The 23,062-nt window shown below is 32.4% G+C and overlaps 2 protein-coding genes across 2 annotated transcripts; one reads left to right on the top strand and one right to left on the bottom strand.

Annotated features, from left to right (window-relative positions):
• Positions 1-66: 66 nt before the first annotated feature.
• Positions 67-19,368, bottom strand: LOC130654646 (voltage-dependent calcium channel subunit alpha-2/delta-4-like). Its single transcript, XM_057457258.1, has 36 exons — positions 19,164-19,368; positions 16,803-16,884; positions 15,726-15,848; positions 15,078-15,140; positions 14,797-14,932; positions 14,566-14,697; positions 14,073-14,130; positions 13,909-13,959; positions 13,672-13,771; positions 13,495-13,566; positions 12,790-12,879; positions 12,454-12,570; positions 12,131-12,215; positions 11,871-11,920; positions 11,598-11,735; positions 10,782-10,859; positions 10,570-10,641; positions 10,168-10,257; positions 6,850-6,927; positions 6,389-6,450; positions 5,855-5,928; positions 5,730-5,784; positions 5,494-5,615; positions 5,144-5,234; positions 4,972-5,034; positions 4,381-4,493; positions 4,057-4,122; positions 3,739-3,806; positions 3,010-3,075; positions 2,659-2,732; positions 2,477-2,555; positions 2,349-2,392; positions 2,134-2,276; positions 1,305-1,445; positions 813-868; positions 67-564 (listed from the first exon to the last, which is right to left on the bottom strand). Exons 1-36 carry the CDS (start codon positions 19,226-19,228, stop codon positions 466-468), a joined length of 3,096 nt encoding a protein of 1,031 aa, XP_057313241.1. The 5' UTR covers positions 19,229-19,368; the 3' UTR covers positions 67-465.
• Positions 6,847-10,230, top strand: LOC130654647 (sushi, von Willebrand factor type A, EGF and pentraxin domain-containing protein 1-like). The gene is made up of 3 exons (XM_057457259.1): positions 6,847-7,475; positions 8,001-8,112; positions 9,120-10,230. Exons 1-3 carry the CDS (start codon positions 7,158-7,160, stop codon positions 9,749-9,751), a joined length of 1,062 nt encoding a protein of 353 aa, XP_057313242.1. The 5' UTR covers positions 6,847-7,157; the 3' UTR covers positions 9,752-10,230.
• Positions 19,369-23,062: the final 3,694 nt, after the last annotated feature.

Below are 23,062 nucleotides of genomic sequence, written 5' to 3'. Positions count from 1 at the left end.
GCGATGTACTTTTTTTTAAAACTACAAATTAAAAGAAAACATGGCTAGCATTTTTTTTTTTATTATTATTATTTTAAAAGAATTTTGGCGAATGAAAGAGCGAAAAGGAGGAACAGTAAAAATTTAGCTACTTATCCCGTTTTTTTCCCCGATAAGATAAATAAAAAAATAAATAGTTATGCTTAAAAATTTATTAAATTAGTAATAAAAACATATGCCAAGCTACACTTGCATATCATGGAACTGGATCATGCTCAAATGCAAAGTATGACACAGTTTGCCTGTCCAGTACTAAATAGCATTGTTCTATGTGGTGTGTTTGTCGTATATTGAATAGCATTTTTCCACTGCCCTTAACTGGCGAACTGTTTCTCATGAATTGCCGTGTACAGTTAGTTTCTTGTGTGTCACTACATTTAGTATGAATTGCACTCGTTGTAACTCATCCGTGTTCGTGTTGTATTCTCATCGAAAAATCAACATAGAGAGTATAACAGCTAACATTATGAAACGTGATGAAGATTTAATGTGGGTATTGAAACTGCAATCACCGAATTCTTCGTCCTAAAAGAAATAGGTTTAAGGTGATTGTTTTTGTGACAGAGTTATTGGCTACTATAAGTGACAAAAATTGAATTAGTTTGTTTAGTGGTTATGGCAAAAAACGCGTTTCTTTCGTTAAAAACCGTAAACGTACATAAACTGCAGAATATTATGTTTTATACATATTTTTTAATAAAAATAAATAAAAGATAATAAAGAATAATAATTGCAAGATAAAGAACATAAAGAATAAGAAGATGGCAAGTTACCTTGTAACAAGATGGAAGTAATTTTCTGTGATTATATCCCGGCGGTAAATTTTCTAGTAAAAACGCTTGTCAAGAAAAGAATTAAATCTAGTGCAATTTGAATAGCAGGGGGTTTTATTACAGTTCTGAGATAAGTCAAAAACCTAAAACAATCAAGCATTTTTGCTAAATTCTTAATTTTATGTAAGGAATTGTTTTTGTAAAAAATTTATTACTAAACCCTCGGATATTTAAAAAATTTTTGGCACTACAAAATAATTATTTATTATAGCAAACTTTAAAGAAGGGAAATAGAAATTCACTTTTAGTTTGTAAAATCAAATATACATTGAGAAGTTGTTTTAACTGACTCATTTAGAGTTTCCAGTGCTTTTTCCCGAAAATTAAGTCATAAATTCACATCGACTCCTTCTGAATTACGATTTAAACTTTTGGATCTATATATTTTTGCATTAAAACTAAAAACTCGATAGTTACAGAAGAAAAGGATATTTTTATACGGATTTCTAAGCAGCTTCCAATCAGGTTTGGAACAAGGATTTTGTACTCTATTTACAACAACCAGAACCAAGTTAGTCATTGGTATCTTATCAATATAAAATGATTTGACACAATCTCCAATCTCGATATCATCTAAAAAATATTAAGAATAATGATAAATACTTTAAATTATCATTTTTTTAATTAAACAGTACAACTTCGTATAATTTTCGTGGTATTATAGTTTTGGTGCTCTAAGAGGATTGCTTATTCGCTGAAAGTGCGTTATTCCAATGCTGAAGTGGTGACTCCGACATTTGAAGTATCTTTAGCACAATGCTTAACCTTTTTTTTCTGAAATCGAAAGTGTTCTGGAAGACTGCTGCAGCAATAACTCTAACAATATATATTGACGCAAGTTTCTTCATGATGCGTGACGCCCGCATTTCAATAGCATCCAAATCAAAGAGCAGAACATGTAATGATGTGGTAGAGAATTTGGACATTATGTTGTAAGTTCGAGCACTCATTCCACTTTTAATTCAGTACTGTTCACATTGACAATTCAAAAATTTCACAAGAACGTAGTAAGTTTGTTACCGACTTTTATAACTTTTTAAAGAGAACTCTATAACACCATTTTATTTGTTTAACAACTTACAATACCAATATCAGTTTTTAAAAATTAAAAATTAAAATGTTCTGTTACAAATTATCAGTAGTTATTATTCGGGTTCATACGGCATTTTTCGTCTAGCAAATTAAAAATCGCGTGAAGCGATCACGACATTTCCAGATGGAAAAGTAGGAAGAAAAAACAGAGGAGTAAAAGTAAACTTACCATGAAATGGCAGTTGGCCGTGGTTCACTTTGTAAAACCGCATTCCAGTAACACAAGGAACAAATCCTTCTGAAATATCGTCAGATTTAACCAACGTGTGTGTGATCATGTTAAATAAAGAAAGTTTTATGTGCAGTAGAATGCTAAAAAAGAAATTAAAAGTAAAATATTGAACATAAAAATTTCTGAGTTGATAATTTGACAAAATGTATTACCTTATGAAATTTGTTGCCAGGAATGAAAACAACAGTTGGAATGGCTATAAAGTTAATCAGAATACCTCACTAATTGATCCAAAACATAATCTCTGTTTTATAACAATATTGTATATGATCTTACTTACATTACTTAATGGTCTTGCTGAGTCACTCGAAGTTGAACTTGGTCCCAAACATTTAGCTTGATGATCTAAGTTCTGTGTCCTACAATTGGAAAACGTAGTGTTAAATAAAGATAGTAAAACAGACTGCTACAATAGCATAATTTAAACATGTGCGTGATTTGCATACATAACTTTTAGCTTACTCAAAAAAAATGTCTTTTTTCACCAAATATCTCATCACATCTCCTTGAAGTTTTCCAAAGAACGCGCCATTGTGCTAAATATTAAGGAATTACAAAATAAATTTACCTTTTATTAAAGTCCTAGTAAAGTTTTCACAGGTACAATATATTATTATACGTGTTTTTTAAGCATCAGCACGACAGAGTCAAATTAATGCTCAAATGTTGGCCAACTTTCAGGCCAGCTTGAGGTTGACTATAAAAGTTACATTGTGCAAATTTTCTTAGTACCACATTAAAATACCTGACTCCTGTTACCACAATAATCTTTTCAACTTTATTCAAAATGATGACGTGTGTTAAAAATAATACCTTTGTTATAGCGTCTTCATTTGTGTAAACCACATACCCTTCTTCGTCAAGTATATAAATGTATTCCTGAAAACGTCAAAAATACACGTTAACTGCGATACTGGAAGAATAAAAATGCCAGTTTAACCATTTAAATGCGATGTCGGGTTGTCCAACTGACTCGTTTTGAGCATTCTGGACTTTCGTTCAATCTTTCATTAGCCCTTAAAGTACGGGTCTCGGAAATAATGGCTACGGTCAGGCAAAATCAGCTCTACCGTTGGAGCGCTATATCTCCTGAGGACCAGGTTGTAATGAAAAGTGCTCCCATGTGTTAGAAAGAGGATGAAAATGTGGCTACTCAACGGTACCAAACTTGGACCAACTAGATCCTGTCCTTAGTCAATAACCGTGGCTCAAATTTAATGAAGGCGGTTATTTGTTGGGTGAAAAAAATAGCGTTTACAAGCGTTAACACACAAGTCCTACGTTGAAAAGTGCTTGCTAAGCGCTAAGGGGGGGGGGGGAGCTCAAAATATGCAAATGGGATCAAACAATCTACAATCCGGCTTAGAACATTGGCATAAATGCTAAATTCCAAGAATCGTGCCGCAAGCAATCATTTACAGAAACCTCAAACCGTTCTAACTCTTGCTATCGTCAGCATGGCTTATTTTCTATACCTCCGCAGGCCATCGCATAACAATACATTAAGCAAATTAATGTAACATTATAAAATTATCCTCTTACTGAAGCGTTTACTGCAACTTTTTCGATCACGCTTTGTAGAAACGTAGGTGTGATACTCAAACCTAATACTAAACACAATTTTCTGTATTAATTCGTGTACGTAAATAACGGATTCTTTAATGTGCGAATGAATTCAACTGAAAAACTTAACAAAAATGCCGCTGTAAAGGATTGAAGTGCCGCAGTACGACAAAAAATGTTGGACGATACTTTATATGGGAGAGACATGTGCAAGTTATGCGTTTATAGCCAACTAAGAGTTTAAAGTTGCCAGTTACGGCACTTGGATTATTGTTGAGCATTCATAAATTATCCTACCTGCTGTATGTATTAATGAATTTTCAGGAAAAATAGGTGAACTGATAGTAACTGCGTCGTCTTCCCCTAAACAAATGTTTGCAAAGTTTTATTTCAAGCAAAGGTAGTTTGGTCTCCTTTAAGGCAATCTTATTCTGCGTTGATGATTTATATACTACATTACAGTTATCTATATTTGCTCCCTTTAATTCTGATGACAGTGCTTTTTACATAGAGAATGGAACTATTTCAAACCTATTTTGGTAAATTTAATTAGCGCATTATGTTAAGAAAAAGCATTTTTTTCAATACACGCTCCTTCTTCAATTTCAATATCAGTCTTACCTGCTTCAAAGATAAAATGTTCGCTGTCATGCGTTGACACTGCACGTTTGTAAAACTCATTTTGTTGAACATCATCATTGGTAATGCTTGGTATCGACGACACGTTTGTTAGACTAAACAGAATGCATGGTTCTGGTTTTCCAACTACATTCTAAAAACCACTGTACGTGCGCACACAGGGATGGAAAAAAAGCGAAACTCAAGCGTAATGTGACTCAACAAAAAATTAACCACTTAACTAACCCTTAACCCACTAATTCTTTTACCTAACCCCTTACCTATACTAAAAGTAATAGAAATTAATAGTAGATGTTAACGTAGTACCATTTTCTGAGCAAACAAGCTAACTGATGTAAAAATCTTTAAGGGATAAATAAAAAAATAAATTCTACTTATGTTCTCTTTTCTTTAGCTTAAATTCAACCCAAATGCTCTCTCTTATAAAGGGCCCATCTAATAACAGAAATTTCTGCTATTGAGAATCTCCACTTTAGAGAGGTTTCGCTGTAATACATAAATCTATCATTTCGAAAATATCTTGAAAACCATGTATTCATATAAACTCTTCTAAAATAAAATAAAATTTTTTACCTTGTGTTAAGTACTAACGAATACCCGGAATATGTGGAAATAAATATTGTATTGACGCCGTGTCTAAAAAGTATTTTAACAGAAATATTATTTACAATGAAGCAAACAAATTGGGTAGTTAAGAAACGGCCAATGACTTATTAGGACTGTATTGTTTTAAAAAATCACTCACAAATTCAATTCTGTTGCATTCCATTTGCGGAAAGCCGTATCGTCAATGGATATTGAATCAAGTAAAACTCGACCAAACAAATACATATCACCTAAATATGGAATGGTAATGGTTTAGCAGAAAGGCTATGTCAAGAACTTTCACAAAACAAATACATATTGATAACGTTGTATTTGCATGTAGATGCAAAAATAAGAGATGAAATTGTGTATTCAAATATCCTATTTGAGTGCCAGAACAGTATTTAATTAATCTAACCATTAACTTATTGCATATGCTAAACTTCAAAGATCTCACTTCAAAGATTTAAGTGTGATAGTGGACTACCAGAAAAAATATAGGGACTATACATTTTGTTTCAACATTTTGTGGTTTGTTATTGATATTTGTGAGTATTTCTTGAAGGTCTGGATAAACTTTTTTTGTCGCAGGGGTGTATGATTCTTTCATTGAGCTATAGTTGCAGTATGGCCTAAAACAGAAAGTTCGTTACTCAGTAGTGAGCAGAATTTTTATTGCAATGAATGCTATACTTCATGTATGAGCAGAAGAAAATGCAATGTAAAGAAATATAAAAATATCCTACCATGGTGAAGCTATTCTGTTGAAATTCTTCATATCTCGCGAAATCGATTCCAATCCTAATATCAATAAAAGGTGGTAAAGGGAAGTGACACGAAAATTATTTAGATTTAATTATGTTTTACTGACCTTTTGATATATTTAACTTTTCTTCTACCAGTTTGTATGTAATGGCACTGTATGTTGGAAGCACAATGCCAGCCCTAAAACAAAAAACAAGATTAAAAGTTTTGTATACCATTTAAATTGTTTTGGCTTACCATAAATTATATATTTTTAAAAGTCCTGGAGTAATATTATATACATTGACAGGAATAAGAATGCATGTTTAAATTCTGGTAATTTTTTTTTTTTTTTTTTCGAGCTATCACTTTACTAAATTAAATTATTCTAAATGTTCTATATATACAAGTAATAAAAAGTTCAATAAAAACATTGAGTGTTAAATATAATAGCTAAAAAAACAGACACACACATAAATAGCTGAAGAATATCACAATAAGAAAAATTCAAGATAACGTTATTATTAAAAATTATAAGGTCGGATGGAGTATATTTGATTTTAAGTCCTCTTAGAGCCAACTAAAAGAATCTTCTACGATAAGAGTTATAGAATCTTTAAACTAACAACAAAATTGTTTTTGTTTTTTGTTTTTTACTTACGAAAACGGTGTATTCAGTGTATGTTTGTAATAAAATGTCATATTGACGCAATGAGCTCTTTTCTAAAACAAAATATATAGGTTTTGTGAAAAATCGATTTTTTATTTCCGATAATGAAAGACATCAGAAAAGCTATCAGTTTGGTTGTTAATAAAAATATCTGCGTTTTTTACGCGGTAACACTCGGTAGTTTATACAGAGACAGACAAGGGCTGAATATAGAAGGTAGGAACATTAAAAGTTAATTCCACATGGGAGAACCGAGGTCGTTGTATTAACTCTCAGTACTTCATGATTGACTACCAATTATTTTTTAATAACGATTCCATAAAAAAATAGTATAACACTCTTGATATCAATGATTATTTTTCTCAAGTATATGCCAAATTTAACACTTTAAATATGTTATTGTAAGAGTATAAACAACAATGCTCAATAAAAGCAGGTGCATCAAACCTTACTTGCTTATAAACTGGTCCAACAATTGTCACCTCGAACGTTTTATAACCCTCCTCCTCATCTATCATACTCTTGGTTAACTAATGAATAAAAGAGAATATTTATTACATACGATGAAGAAAAATAACATTTACATAATACTTACTTCGTTTATTTGACTTTAATTTTGTCAAAAGAAAGAAATACATATGTTCTTCCTTTGTATTAATAAAAACCGTTGTTGGAAATAACCTAACGACGAGATGAAAAAAATTCTTTAAGGTCAAAATAAAGAAGATTTTATTTTCAAAGTAAAAAATAAAATGCTAATATGAAAGCAAATCGTTTCTCTCTGGTAGTTATATTAGTTCCTTTGGCATTTCAAATAGTTACACCAAAACAGCATGGCATCTTCAAAGCTTTTGCGAATTTGCAGTTCGAGGACAAGAGAGTGTTAACAGCGACGACTTCAGAAATTTTAGTTTCCAGTCTGATACACTGCGTTCAATTATGTGCAAGGAGGAACAATTGTTTCGGAATAAATTTCCACCAAAATAAAAAAGGCTGTGAATTTTTTACAGAAGTGCATTTCGAAGCAGTGGAATTATTACAGCCAACAGCAGATTGGAAAGTATATCTCTTGAGGGAGGTGAAATATTTTAGAATTATCTGACAGCAAATTGTGGGTTACGTGACGATTTAGCAATATCTTTGCGGTTCAAATCCTGTTTTAGCACAGCTTTTCATTTAAGTAGAAACTCGGTCAATTTAAAATAAGTAGCAAAGATAATTCTGAAACTTTGAATAATTTAGCAATAATATTTTTGCAAGACAGTCCCAGAAGAAGTATATGTTTTGTGTCAAACCTATCAGCATGTTATACATAGCGAATATCTGACTATAACTTACGTTTCTGCCAAAATAAAATTCAAACTTCGGCGTCACTTTTTTTGTCCCAAAACCCAGAAAATTCAAGCGCCTATATAGTGAACATTTTACTTTGCTACAGCTGTCCCTATTAGACAGGTTTGACGTTTCTACCAAGGTTACAAGAAAGCTATAAAAAAGTTGTCAAAGAAGAGACTCAATCTCGGTTAATTATTCCGCACCCTTCAAAGCTGATTTACTTTATCATTTTTAAGCCAATGTGATATTATCTATTATTATATTGTAGGCAATATGTGATCCAAATCCTTGTTTAAATGGAGGAGAATGTAAAATTAGGGAAAACGATGAGTATGAGTGCATTTGTCCGAATTTAATCATAGGGGAACGATGTGAGAAAGGTAACGTTTCTGTTTTTCAGTTGTTCTTATGTTTTTTGTCTGTTGTTTTATTCTGCTTTTTTGGGTAAATGAAAATCCAGCAAACAATTTTTGAGTATGTTTTCTGAAATGCTCAACTATATAGTTAAACTAGTAATTTAAAACCATGGAGAATTTACTTAAATTTATTCTGCTTTTTATCACTAAAGGTTTGTAAAAAGGCTAAAAAATAAATTCTGTGGAAGTGTCCACTCAAAAACTTATAAAATTTATGGTATGTTTCGCGAAATGGTTTGTTGTTAATCTCATTTAAAAGACACAAACAATAAATTAAAACTTTTAAACGAATTCCGTGACTTTGCTTGTACAATAATTGATAACAAAGCACTCGTCACAGTAAGTTTAAATTAGCATGTGCAATTTTCATGTGGAAAATTCCCCACTAATGAAATCACTTTATTTTATCACATGATTTGTTCTAACCAATTAAAATCGTAAACAAAACGTTTTTAAAATACAGAACATTTTTATAGGGGATGATTTATAGACGCTTTTAGAAAAATTGCAAAAAAAGTCCACTTTGCCTGTTACAGACACACACAGTCTCTGTATTATTATGGAGATCATGAATATTGCTTTTATCTTTATAATTTATGTGTGTTGGTAGTCAAGCTATTCTCAAGCGAAGTTCATACAGACTTCTTTAAATAAAACTTGATCGTTTTGCCTTTTTTATTGTATATAGAATTGTTTCTGTAATACGAGGGTTTGTTTGATTGGTTTTTTAAATTTCCTTTCAAAATATTTACAAGTTAGCATCTTTAGAATGCTTTTTTGCAAAGACCATTTAAAAATGTTTTTTTTAGCTTTTAAACCTGCAAAAGACATTTAATAAACTGTAGAATCATATTGCAAACAGAAAACTCGATAAAAAAATATGCCACTGTACTACCGTCTATAGTTTTAGTTAACTGGAGATTCTGAGTTATCTTTACGTTGCACAGTTCATCTATGTTACTATTTTATAGATATTCGATTCAAGTTAGATATATCAAGTGGCGACTCGTTTGTTACAATGCCGACAACGTTTGGTCAGCTTCAGAATTTTACAATGTGTATTGCGTTTGAAATGCAAAGTCTTGGTACCTTAGATTATAGAACCATCCTAAACTATTTTCACGTCTCAGGTGGCACATGCTCGAACGTACTGTTTGCTGTAAACAACAGCACCTTTCGGGTCCGGATTTTAAACACAAATTATAAAATCGATTATCGTCCTGTGTCTAGGATACCAACAGCTGCTTGCATTACCTGGAGACAAAATACTCACCAATTTCAAGTTTATATCAGAAATACGCTAGCAAGATCCGATACAGGGGATAGTAGATTTATTCTAAGTAGTCCTGGGGTGTTAACACTTGGTATAAGGTATTCAAAAGCAGAATCAGATAAGTGCACTCCTGTAGTATCTCAGACTAATAAGTTCAAAGGGAAAATCGGTTACTTTTTTTTGTTCAATCGATTTTTTACTAAAGAGGATGTGCAAAATTATAGCAAGGTTATAATTGGTGAAATGTCGAATGTTGTGATTTCGTGGGATCGGTTCCGAGATGAGAAATTTTGGAGAAATGGAGTAAAGATTGTACCAATTATCAACTAGTAAGATTAATACGTATACGTACGTAACAGAATTTGATGTAATCATGATAGGTCTGCAAATCATTGTACAGAAAAATTGGAGGATGAGAATACGCATAAAGAAAGTCTTTGTGTGTACTAACCGAACTTATTGTTTCATGTGTGTATATATAACTATTCTAAAAGCTAGTCAAAATCAAAATGGTTGATGTTTGATTAAACTTTTTTAACAACTTACTTTTGTTTTGCTGCTGGTTTGTTTTTGTTATTTTCATTGTTTTGCTGTATTATATTGCTGTTTTTGCGTTTTTGTTGCTGCAGTTGTTGTCAATTTTGCTGTTGTTGGTATTGTCATTATTGTCGTCAACGTTGTATTAATTTTGCTGCTACAGTAACCGTTCTTTCTATTGCAGCAAGAACAGATCAAAATAAGCTCACCTCTTCTATTTCACTTCCACTTGTGTGTATCAATTGCTTCAAATATAAAGTGGGTGCTTCTGACGTCGTCTCTGTATTCTTTGGATCACTCTAAAGTCATTCAGAAATTTTATTATTTTATTATCTACGTCGCCTTGGCTATTACAAGAGGATACGGGGTAGCTTGGTTTTTTCCTAATAACTGGACTTAAAACAAAGGCAAATATTTTTCTTTACTTATTTAGCCACACCTATGCCATTTAAAATTCAGTGTCTCTAATTTAAATTGTGTACCTATTGAGCCGTTACCGTTAAAAATCGTCAACTTTTATCATTATATTTCGTAGAAAACATTTACCTTAACTACCAAAAATTGTTTCAAGTGCGGGGTAAACAGATGTCCTCACCTAAAGAGATACCTACCAGTTTCAAGTTTGGATGAAACAAAATAAAACCATTATTGTTTATCGCGAATCCATAACCATCCGGCCCAAGCTACAAGAAACGAGATTTTAAAATAATTAAAAAGATTGAAGTGTATCTCTACGCAGCCGATCTTTAAAAAATTCTTTATGAATTACTTATTATGTCAATTACGTAACGATAATTTAGAGTTAAAGATTTGAAAGGCTTACCATGTGTTTAGGTATGGTGTCTTCCAGCTCTGTTAAGGAAATGTCTTGGGCTGCCAGTCCCAGTATGCCATGTTCGTTCTAAAGAAACGTAATGTGTCATGTGACCATTTTTATCGTACTATTTCATTTGGTTTTTGCATCTAATACGTTGGGCTACGAAAATACTAGCTAAGTAACTAAAATTATGTTCATTTGCTTCATTATCATGAATTATAGCGTAGATAACCTGGGTTTTAGTGTAACTATTTTTTTACTAGCATGTACCGTAAGTTTATAGTTGGGCTTCCTAAAAAATATCAAAACGGTCATTAAAATTAGAAACATTTGTAAAAATTCGCAACATGTAGGTCTAATACTGAAAACTATAGCTATCACCATGTTCATTTTCATGCGTACCACTTCCGTGATAGAAATTAGGCCTAAAACTTGCACAGTGTTTCCGAAAAGTTCGCGCTATTACAAACAAACAAGTTTTTGTCAATTCCGTTTTAATTACCCAACTACGTTGATAACTGTTTAAGTAACCAACCGTCAGAGATTGAAGAAGGCTGTTTACATAACCAGGGACATATAATTAATGGAAATGATAGGCAAATTTTAAAAATTTTAACCAAAATCAATTGAGAAAACTGTATCTATCTAAGTTACATGAATTAAGAACTTGTTAATGTATACTTTCGCTCTTTTTTTTACATTCCAACTTGTTTGTTTGTTTTATTTCATTTTTTTTGTTTTTGTTTAGGCAATAAAAACCTTTACAATATTATTTATATGTTTTATTATTTTGCACAATAATTGTCAAATACTAATCGATACCTGTTTTTTCTTGAACATTGGTTGCACAACTGACATTACCATACCCGCGCCTGAATAATCTTCATAAATCGGTACGTAAGTGGGATTTGACACATTGCTATTCAATGCCAGAGGTTGACCAAGTACTGTAGTATACTCCTGGAAGTGCAATTTGCGTAGATTATTGTGTAGAAGTCTTTAATAGGTAAATTTACAGCGAAAATAAAAAATGTTTTTAGACTTTGCGTAACTTCGACTGTCTTAATCATGTAAAATAGTAACTTTTTATCTTACTAGCATTTTCTCCCAAACGTTTCCAGAAGAGTCCAATTGGTAATATTTGCCTTAAAAACATAAATGATCAGCGTTAACTTCAAGCATGGCCAAAGAAAGGTCAGGAAAAATAATAAACCATAATTAACCATAGATAGAAATTTTGATCCCAGGGTTCGTTGGCTAATGTCTATTTACGCTATCGCTTACCTGACTGCTTTTTCGCTGAATCCGTTGGAACGAGGTTGACAAAATAGAAATAGAAAAATCATGTGTAATACCTCTTGAGCGACAAGACATCTTCTTCAAAGTAGCTGTATATTTTGTAGATTGTCTTTGTCCAATTTGGTAGGAGAATATTCGTACCTAACCAATCAAAAAGATTCAGCCTTTTTCTACTTTTTTCCAGACTTGATAATGGTTCGAAGATCATACAACAGGGACCCTTCCGCAAAAGATATTAAAAAATGTACCGTTATTATTTTTTCCCGTTTTTCCTCTATAAAAAATCCTGGATTCTGCCAATTGCGAAATTTTATCTCTATTTCATGCTATCAAATGACCTGAAGGATTTTCATTAAAACAGATAGATCCCGATACTCACTTTCTTATTGTCTTCATGATATAACAGATGATCAATGTCACCAAAACCTTCATTACCGTCCGTCAAGAACATTATGACCTGATGACATCTCGATGACGTTGTCACATCCTTGTTATCCTGATAAGGAAAATGCGTGAACTTAAATGTAAGACAAAATGACCACTTTAAAACTGATGACATGGTAAGAGTCACAAAGTTGCGCAATTCTGTCACTTTGTCTCTGATATCATCGAAATAGGAGAGTAGGGAACTGTAGTTAAGAGAACAGTCAGTGGATGATCTTGAAATATGTTTAAATTTAAAAAATTATCGTATGACTGTCATATGTCTACGTACCTTAAATAACTGAAACGCTTTAGAGAATGCTTTTTCAAAGTCACTTTCGCCATCTGGCAGTTCCATTTCTTGAATAGCTTCAGTTACTCTCTAATGAAGTAAATGTACTAAAGTGAATGATCAAAGTTATATATCAAAATTAATATGTTTTTATTTTTTCATCTGTGTTCTCTGTTAAAGATCATCTATCACACAAACAAAATTTGGGACAAAAGCCTTTCTATTAATATAAAACTAGTGGAATTCCAGTGAAGTGACATTCTATACTGCATTGGAAAAGTGCGACTTTTTGCATGATTTTTCACTTCACTTCGATATTTTATTGTTTGGACTGTCAAGCATGCGCACTGATCGCAAACTGCATTTTGACTTTAAGGTAAGGTGTCCACATTCAAATCTTACCCACTTTGAGATTTCGTTTGGTCAATTTGACCGAAGTGAAATGCCGCCTAAAGTGAGTTACACTTCGCCTGAAGTCATAAGAAATCATGCATACAATCCTAAGAAATACAATGTAGACCGAGGTGACTCAAACCGGTTTAAGCTCACTTAGCGTCTCATGTAAACCGTCTCATAGAGTCAAAGTGTTAAGCATACCCATCCATCAAAAAACAGTTCGTTATTTATTTAGCTCCTGTTTTTGCAGTTTAGATAAAGAATTCTCCCTAAGCAGTCGTTCATTAAAAGTTTTTTAAATATCCTTACCACTTTGTTTATTCGGGTTCCTTGAATGAATCCAGTTTCTTCCGGAATTATGTAAGAAGGATTGGAACTAAACTAGAATGAATTTGAATATTGCTACCTTTAATTTCTTTTGTTTGGTGCGATTGCAGTAAGGTTCAGCATTTAATGTCGAAAGAAAAAGACACAAATAGTACTAACGTGAATAATGTTAAAGAAGTCGTTTTCTTGCAGTGATAATATCAACAGTTGCACAGCTACTTTTGCGGTTTCAAACTTCTTGCCAGACATACTTCCACTTCTAAAGAATTAAAGGCACAATGTTATCCGATGCAGGAGTTAATTTTGAGTAAAAGAGAGCTACTTTTATGAGGCGTTCGATGAATGGAATACCTTTTTAGAAATTTAAACTGTACGCACAGAAGAAAACAGACTTACGTGTCAAATAATATTAGCATATCTTTTGGTGAGCTTATTCCCTGTAAATACCTATATTAAAGTGAGGTATATTTAACTATGTTTTTTTGGGATTTGTATTGGTAGTTAAAAAAGATGGTGTCAACCGAAGAAGTTCCCCATGAATGAGAAACATGCAAACGTACCATCCCCTTCTCCTGCAGTCATATAAATCGATTCCGTTTTTCAAACTCCATATGTACCCTAGCAGATAAAAATAAATTGTAACAAAGGAACGCCAATATCAAACAAGTGTATTTTCGTATAAGTTACAAAAAAGTAAAGTAGGTTAACGTCTTATTACAATACTTTTCAAAAATAATTTTCATAAAGAAAAAACTATTTTGATGATTTCTTTGATAATTTTCTGCTTGAAATTGGCTTCAAATATATATTTAATGTGCGCTCTTTAAACGCGCACTTAGCAGAGAGAGTGGAAGTCCTTTTTGTTTATAACATGATTTTTGAAACGTACTTTCTTCAATAGGGTTTTATAGGTCTTTATGAACTATTAACAAAACCAAGTTATACCAGGGGCGAAAAATATTAGATCAATCAGACCTAATATTGCTAGGAGAGGGGAAAAAACCCTATAAACCTTAAGATATTGTATTGCTAACGATTGGTTTGGAGAGATACCTGGATAAACTTGATAAATTCCTTCAGGTACACCTACGTACTGCCAAAGCAATGATGGACTTTTTTTAAAATTATCAACAGCAACTGATGACAAATTCTTCAACATCTTAATTGTATTAAGGATTGTTTTACCTGATGAAAATAAGGACATTATTTTTAAAAAGTACAAAAGATTAGAATTGACAAAAAGATAAATAAATAACATAAATAAGTAATAAATATATTACTCACTGCTATCGTAGACATTACTTGGAACGTGATAGGCAAAAAAACTCGTATTCACTTCTTTATCTTTTATGAAAGTATCATAAGCTTTCATTTCAGGAGAACCAGATTCTTTGTACTTCTTAGCATTGAAGAAATCAACCTAAGATATAAAAATTGTGGAAGTAACTTAACTTTAATCACAGATAGGGGAGTTAAATTATTATTCTGACGAGATGCAGAGCATTTCTAGCAAATGATTAAAAGAAGCGCGTCACAGCATAAATTATACATTCTTCAGCACTTACATTTTGGATATGTTCGTCATATTCGTAGTTTTTGTAGAGTTCTTCTGCTTTTAACCTAATCGCCTGGATAAAAAAAGATGCCTTAATCGATGCAGTTACAGGTTACTAGCCTTAGCTTAACCCTTAGATTGCTAGAAACGCAAATATATTTTCATTGTTTCACATTTCACAACCAGTGCTTAGGTGTGTTTATTAAGCACTTTAGCAGATTTGTTTTATCTGTAGAATAGTTCACTTAGAAGAATCAAAATGTTCTTAGGTTTAATGTTAAGACTTATAAACACTAAGAGGAGAACTTAGTCTATGTAAATATAGCCAGCATATCATGAATACAATACTTACAAAAAGGATTCAAAACAAAGTTGCCTAAAATTAGCGTTCGCTCTGGCTGGAGGTAAACCAAAATATTTTTGACAAATTAAACCGACATAAAAGCTTTAAATCAATTTTTGGGGGAAACAAAGATACGTAAGGAGTTTTGTTTCTAAATACAGCGAAACATTTAGCTCAGAAATTTATTTACAAAGTTGTCCAACGTGAATTTAAGAAGAAGATTGACATCAGGCATTGTTGAAGATGTAGTATACCTTAAGGTGTAGTGTTCACTAAACGATATAAGTATGTAACATGGACAACTCCAGGACTTACCTCCAAAGCTTCAGTTTTTGAATTCAATATCTTGGTTAGATCTTCTGTAAATTTGTTGGATAATGCTCTTCCATCTTTCTTGTGTGGTATGATAATGCCATTTTTAACGAGATTGGAGTACAACTAAGATATATATCAAATCTTTTAAGGGGAAAAGAAAGGAAAGAAGAATCTATTGGGTTGTGGAAGGAAGATGCAACTGTTTGATGTTTGGTAAATTCAACTACAAAGTGTATTTTTCCAGTGGAATTCAATCACATTTCTGATATAAAGCCTTCTGCACGTGACACTATCGGTCAAATTTATCATTAAAGCAAACGTCCTGAAAACATTTTAAATGTAGTGTTATAGATATCGTAGTGCTTCACTTAAACATCTTGGGAGTTTAATAAATACTTTAACTTTTTAAGGGGTGTTAAGTTGGGGAGGTGGCAGATAGGCATGTCCAGTACTACCTGTTTGCAATTACTAGCTATTAGTTCGCGTGAATATTAATCGTGGTAGGATATAGACTATAATTTTAGATCACGCTCTTTTATATATAACAAACGCTATTTTAGAGGTTAGACGTCAAGTTGCCTCGCTAGTTACTTAGTACTCATTTCTTTCAACTGACACAAAACTGGCATCGTGAGCACTACCCTGACCCTTGAATTTTTTCACTGAAAATAAACAAGCAAAAAATTTTCTGAGGCAATAAAGTGGTTTTTACATACGTTGCTTCTAAGAATGCCCGATAGTTCAACTGGGAAGGTTGCTAGGTGGGGATAAATCATTAAGGCAATGGATGTAAAGCCTAGTGGTTGCCAAGCAAGTTGCCTAATTTAAGTTCTAGACCTTTAGCAACTGGTTTCCTGATAATAAAACGTGTTCTTTATGTTAAAAACACTAATAAATGTATGTATTTGCACTCAGATGTTGTGAATTTAAGTAAAATCTGTATTTAGGATTGCTGCTTTTAACGTTAGTGTGCATTTAAAAGAGAAGGAGGTAATGTATTTATTCTACACAAATAAGATAAAATGAAAGCAAGATTATATAACACAACAGATGTTGCGAATAGCAATATATACATACCTTTTTAAAAGAATTGATTGCTGTTATCTCTGTAAGTGTAGCATTGATATTTTCCCCAATTTGCACAGCCCATTTTGCATACCTGTGTACAAAAAATTGGACCCTTTTTGCTGAGTGTGTATAGAAATGGGAAAGGCTGTCGATTTCGTATTATACGTAAAGTTAACCGATTAGAGAGTTAAAAGTTATATCGTCAAATCGTCGTAAAAAATCGTTGTAAAAAAGTCATAACTTTTAATTTTATGCAGGGTAATAGGAATTTTTTCTATCATCCGTAAACTAAAAGGAGCACAAATTCTTGCGTGGCAGATACAGATTGGATTCGATATCCAAAACCTTTTGATGTTTAGTGTTAATAAAGGGGTAACTTCGAAGTGCCCCTTTTCACTTTTAGGCCACGCCCAACAACAACAACAAGAAAACAATAGATTGAATATGTGTGATAAACTATTTTGAAAGCAGTGATCAAAAATTTATGTTTTGATATAATTTTTCCTGTTTTTTTCTTTAAAAGAATATGTAAATTTTAATTAAAATAATAAACAAAGAAATAAAGCACTATGTAGCTACAAGGGGTAAAATTTAAATCATAAAAGATAAACACTCTTCTAAAATAAGCACATTTTATAAGATCAGTGAATGGCTAAAAATTAGGAACAAAGTAAGGACTGAAATTTTCCTGATTTTTCTTTTTTTCCTGAAAAAAACAGTTAACACAATTCGTTGTGCACTGAAAAACAAATAAAAACGCTTATATAAGAAGAAAATAAGAACGAGCGCCTCGAGAAACTGGGTGGAGGGGTGGTGGTGGTGAAGGATGCGGAAAGAAGGAATTGGCACACCCATCTTCCCCCAAATATTTTTTTCAAAACCTATTTCCTAAAAACAGAACATAGAAAATAACAATAACGCTTGGCCCCTTAAAATTTTATTGAATTCCAAGGGTTTTTTGGCAATCTGGATGCGTTAATTTTCAAAATCTTTCCCTTGGTCCAAACGATGGCTGGTACGGCGGAGACACTAAATACAAGGAACCTCAAAACAAATGTTATTCCTACGCATTGAGAACAATTTCAGAGTGAACGTGTAAAAAATAAAAATACTTCGGGCTAAAACTAAATTTCCCGGGTCCTTATATTTGCAGTTTTTTGAAAAAAACGCGAAAATCTATTCTTGCAAAGTGCACAATATTTTATAAAAGCGCGAAAATTAATCTACTCTATTGTTTGTCTGCCTTACTAACTAAAATCAAAATTTATCTCACGAAAATGTTGGTGCTCTTCTAAATGACGATTAATTTCGACAAACGTGTCCTGGACGCAAAAGTCCTGGCCGACCATCCTTTTTTCCATGAATAGTTTGACTACTCAGCACAAAACGTTAAAACCTTGTAGTGAAATAAATTAGGTTTGGCATTGCCCAAACTTACAAATCCTGTAGAATAATAAGTATTGTATTAATAGGATAACGTTTAAGATAAAACAAAAACCACGAAATAAGTTTTTGAAACACATTTTAGAACTATACAAAAAGAAATCTCCGCTAACTCTACTGTTCCTTTCATCACGATTTGTATTGCTTATTTTATACGAAAGGCGGGAATAATCAAATCAATTCAATGAAATAGACAACATCGTAAAACGAACAACAGCAGTTTGCGTAAGTTTCTCAACAATAAACGCACGGGGGTTGTGTTTAGTATCTTAAAGGCTAGAGACCTTTTGAGCGATATTTGACACTTTCGGGAGCAATAACTTTCGCAAGAGCAAAAATTCGCAAAATTTTAGGATTTTTATCATTAGCTAATTCATATCGGATTTTCGTGAACATAAATTTTGACGAATGGAGTAAGAACGTGTAACAGATAGAATGTTCTAACTTTACTGATAGAAATGTGTTATACATGTCCTTCAGTAATTTCAGATTTATTTAAATACACTTTTTTGTATAAGAACCAGAAAATTTGCCTTCAGCTTATGGTGGTCTTATGTTTCACATGTTCAGCCTGAAATTAACAAAATTATTATTATTATTACTATTATTTACCCAGGATAGCTTCTTCTGTTTCTATAGGAACTGTTATCGATGAGGGTCCTGCGAAGGGGCTCCCATTTGAGCTACGAAAGGCGTGCAAGCACAACAACCGCTCAACTAGACAACCTAAGATATCAATCCTATTCTCATGCTGAACGTTAAGCAGAAAAGATCAATTCACACTTTTAAAGTCTCTGGCATGACTCGATCCGTGTTTGAACCCTAGACCTTTCGCACTGGAAGGGAACACTCTAAGGTTACATTCTTCCTAAAAAAATCATTACATGCACTGCTGCAATGTTTGTTATAAGAAAAACATGCACTAACCTTACTTCGCTTGCAAACGATACTTCCACACAAAAAGAAAACAACGATAGTATGTTAAACAACATTTCTAAATTGAGAAAAAATTTTATAAATAGGAAAAAGTAAATATAAAACTTCTTAGGAACAGTAAAGTTAGAACCCTAATAGGTTTACTTTTTCTCGTTTCGAACGATAAGCTGAATATATTACGTGTTGTTTTATAATTTTAAATTATTTATGAGAATTTAACTTTCATAAAAACTGGAAATAGAAAAAGGAAAAACAGAAACATTTTTACTCGACAAATATCCATTGTTTTAAAATATTTTTTCCATATTTTGAAATGATATTATTTTTTTCTTTTATATTTTGAAGCTAAGGGTATATTGAATATATGAATACAATTTAATATGTATTACAAATAAATACTCTTTTAAACTAATGTTGTCTATCTCTCATGTTAAAACAATATTTTGTCTCTTCAAAGGTTGCGCGCAGTTTTATTTCGATCTCCCCCCTGCACTTTTTTTTAATTACTTTTTGCTAACTGGTGCAAACAAGGTTCAACGACAAATAGCGGGAAATAAGTACGATGGGTAATTCCCTTGATTTTTTTACGGTTTCAATTAAAATCGTTTTTTCTCTCAGATGTACCAAAATAGTAGCCAACACCCCAGTTGAGTAACCAATACATCAAAATGCACGAAAGGTGTGACAAATGCACGAAGTGTATTTGGGTGACTGCTACATGGAAAATTTGTGATATGAAAGATGGGAGCAACCTCAAACCCAGGACCTGGTGTCGTTTCTTGATATGAAGATGAAACGCGGACGTTTAATCTTTATATCAAAAAACGCTACAGGCCCTGGGTTCGAGGTTGAGTTGGGAGTTGAATTTATTAATACTCTTTGTTTTGATTTAAAGCATAAAACAAGATAGACATTTTTGTTTACTTTAATTTTAAGATAATTTCATTTGTTTTTTGCTCATATTACACTTTCATGTTTCTTTAGGTCTTAGATCAATATTTTAAAGTCCGTAAAATAACAATTTCGTTCCCAGGATTACGAAATTCCGTGGGACGAGATTGGTAGAATAACGCGTCCTGTGTTTTTTTACTGTTTTCTGAAAGCTTTTGAAGCTTATTCAGTACAAGTAAAAAAAATTATGATTTGACACCGCGCTTTGAAAACTATCGTGCTGGTACTGTTAGCTTCTCACTTTAGTTATAAAATATGTATGCTATTGACATCGTATCGATAGCACATCTGGAATTATCGTAAATATAACACGAATATAAATCACCTTTTCTGAATCGATTTCTTTATATGCATATAGTACTCGCAAAAATAGAATAAAATATTTAAACTTTTTTGCCCTGAATCTTGAAAATTTCTAAACGCAACTAACTACACTTGTTCGTTTCTCAGTAAAACTCATGACAAATTAAAGAAAGCTCTAATCAAACCGACGAGTCTCTTTTCATCCATTTTAAGTTAACGTAACGGTAATTTTCGTAAAGCGGAAGTTGGGTATTTTTGAAACTTTTGCTGTAAAACATTTAAAAGTCGTTTCTAACAAACAGATAAAAGATTAGCCCCCAGCGTCCAATTCCGATTTCACCGGTCCTGTTTGGAGCAATCTCAAGTGCAACCTGTGGTCTCTTGCAGGTTCTAGCTATTGGATGTGTAAAATGAAGTAGGCTTTATCAAAGCTATAGATTGAACTAATCCAGTGATATTACTAATAATTGATATTACAGCCAAAGTTTGTTAATACAAAAAATAAGTAATGTGAAATAATTACCTTTTCTTTCTTCTAAATTTATAATTAAAATTACTTTATTACTTTTATAGACCAGTTGCAAATTTAACAAAGTACTCTCTCTTGTACTCCTGCATACGTACGTGAGTAGTCTTATATAAATTTGTATTCAAAACGATATATGAGTTTAAGAGTTACAAAAAGATAATACAATAAATTTTTTATGAGTTATCGAATTCGTGAAAGCCGGTTACGCCTCTTTTCATGTACGCGTGATTCTGTCCATCGTTTGTTCCATTACAGATATTATTTAACCGAGTAACCTTATCCCCCTTTCCCCCCCTACAGAGGGCGTGACAGTATCGATTTTGGAAAACACGGTAAAAAAAAGATCTCTTAAAAATATATGCTTACGCTTACGTGAAGTTGTATCAAACTGCTTGTTGAATGATTTTTCTGTCCCCAGGGTTTGTTGCCTGATAACAAAGTCGCTAGCGGTTACTTCCCCAAACAGACAAGGACCCCTGCGGACGAAGTTCTTTATTAGCGCCCTGTGAAACTAGGGGAACAAGCTTGTCTTCCTGGGACAAGATTATCTTCCCGAACAAGTTTGTCTTTTAATAAATTTTATTTTCGAAAAAATCATGAAGTGAAGTATGAAGGGTGTTTACTACATTTTTGAATGGCATTTATTTGAAAAGAGCGTTATTAAAGACCTTTTTTATTCGACTATCTATAATAGTAGAAGATACATGATGTAATTCAGTCTTGTGTATGTTAAAAGTACTATATGCAGGTTTCTATAGACACGAATTCTGAATAACTTCAATATTATTCCTGTACTCAACAAGCTATGGCTTCTGTTAACTCTAGTGCAACAAAATAGACGAGGGCGTTTAAAAAAGAAAGGATTTATTTAAATTCCTGGGAAAAGTATTTCTTTAAAAGAGTGTGTCTCTGTAAAAGGGGCTTTTAACGAAAGTATTGCGGTGTTAAATTGTATCTTCCCACGAATTGTTTATAATTTAGTGATTTGATAGTATATTTCAAGCCTGCATGTAAAAAAAAACTCTTCCCTACCTTCCTTGGTCTGTTAAATAAAATCCTGTGTCCTGTAGTATCCCTTTAAATGATTAATCCTGTAATAAACTTGTCTCAAGCAAATTGTTTAAAGACAATTTCAAAAACATTGTGTAAATTGACCATTGTTTATAAAAAAGGGTTAACCAGACACTATATAAAATAGGTAAAATATGTTAAATTTTCTTTGTTGCACAGGCAAAAGAAAAATGTAGCTTTTTGCTTTTCGCGGGAGGAAACTTTCACCTGCGAAGGAGATGTTACGCATGCGTTGTAGGACAAGTATTTGATTCGTTAAGAAACTAATACATAGTCAGTTAGCGGCACAGTACAGATATGGGTTTTTTATTACAGAACGTCTGTTTTTGGTTTGCTTTTGTCTTTACTTTCAGCGCGCTAATTAAGTGGACGTTAATTTCCCACTTGTGTTCGTTTAGACTACAATAATTACGTTACACGGTAATTCAATCTGCATTAATTTCTACGACTTACAAAGGTAATAACCTTACCGTGGTCAAGTAATACCAACACTTAATTCGTATATTTAATGACTTTTATATATGTTGTGTATATAAGACAGTGCTGGTTGACAAATGCTCTGTTGTATCTTTTTCTTGGGTTGTTTGTACTCCTTTTTACATTACGAGGCGCCAAACGTGTTAATTTGATTAGAGTTAACTCTTTTACAATTTGTGGTAATTTAATTAAACGCTATTTTGAAATGGGTTAATTCTTCCATTAAATAAAATAAAGTTATTATCAAAAAAGAACAATTTATTTAGTTGAAGTGTGCGGACTATTCACATATATTAAAATATGGTGATTATTGCCCTGAAGAAATAATACAGTGAGATCCTGCTGAAGTGAACAGCTTTGTAAGACGGACAGGTGATACTTAGAACGGATAAATCTTAGGCTAAACTCTTTCAAAAAAGTCTTTATAAAGCGAACAGTTATAAAGCAGACACTCAATAAGAGGAACAATGTTTTTGCACACGAAATTTCTCACTATAAACACTCCCCAATCGAACATTACATAAATAAGAATAACGACAAAAAATCTTCATCAGAGTAT

The sequence above is a fragment of the Hydractinia symbiolongicarpus genome, chromosome 8 (assembly GCF_029227915.1).
Source record: "Hydractinia symbiolongicarpus strain clone_291-10 chromosome 8, HSymV2.1, whole genome shotgun sequence".
NCBI lineage: Eukaryota > Metazoa > Cnidaria > Hydrozoa > Anthoathecata > Hydractiniidae > Hydractinia > Hydractinia symbiolongicarpus.
Note: the sequence above shows the minus strand (reverse complement) of the source record. Positions and strands in the feature narration are given on the sequence as shown.

What these genes read in the sequence shown, in the direction of transcription:
- LOC130654647 (XM_057457259.1), top strand. Translation starts at nt 7,158, where the DNA reads ATGAAAGCAAATCGTTTCTCTCTGGTAGTTATATTAGTTCCTTTGGCA. An exon ending in AAGTATATCTCTTGAGGGAG is followed by an intron (nt 7,476 to 8,000) that starts GTGAAATATTTT and finishes ATTATATTGTAG; the next exon opens with GCAATATGTGATCCAAATCC. An exon ending in AGGGGAACGATGTGAGAAAG is followed by an intron (nt 8,113 to 9,119) that starts GTAACGTTTCTG and finishes ACTATTTTATAG; the next exon opens with ATATTCGATTCAAGTTAGAT.
- LOC130654646 (XM_057457258.1), bottom strand. Translation starts at nt 19,228, where the DNA reads ATGTTGTTTAACATACTATCGTTGTTTTCTTTTTGTGTGGAAGTATCG. An exon ending in ACACTGAATACACCGTTTTC is followed by an intron (nt 5,929 to 6,388) that starts GTAAGTAAAAAA and finishes TTTTTGTTTTAG; the next exon opens with GGCTGGCATTGTGCTTCCAA. An exon ending in ATGAAGACGCTATAACAAAG is followed by an intron (nt 2,733 to 3,009) that starts GTATTATTTTTA and finishes CTTAATATTTAG; the next exon opens with CACAATGGCGCGTTCTTTGG.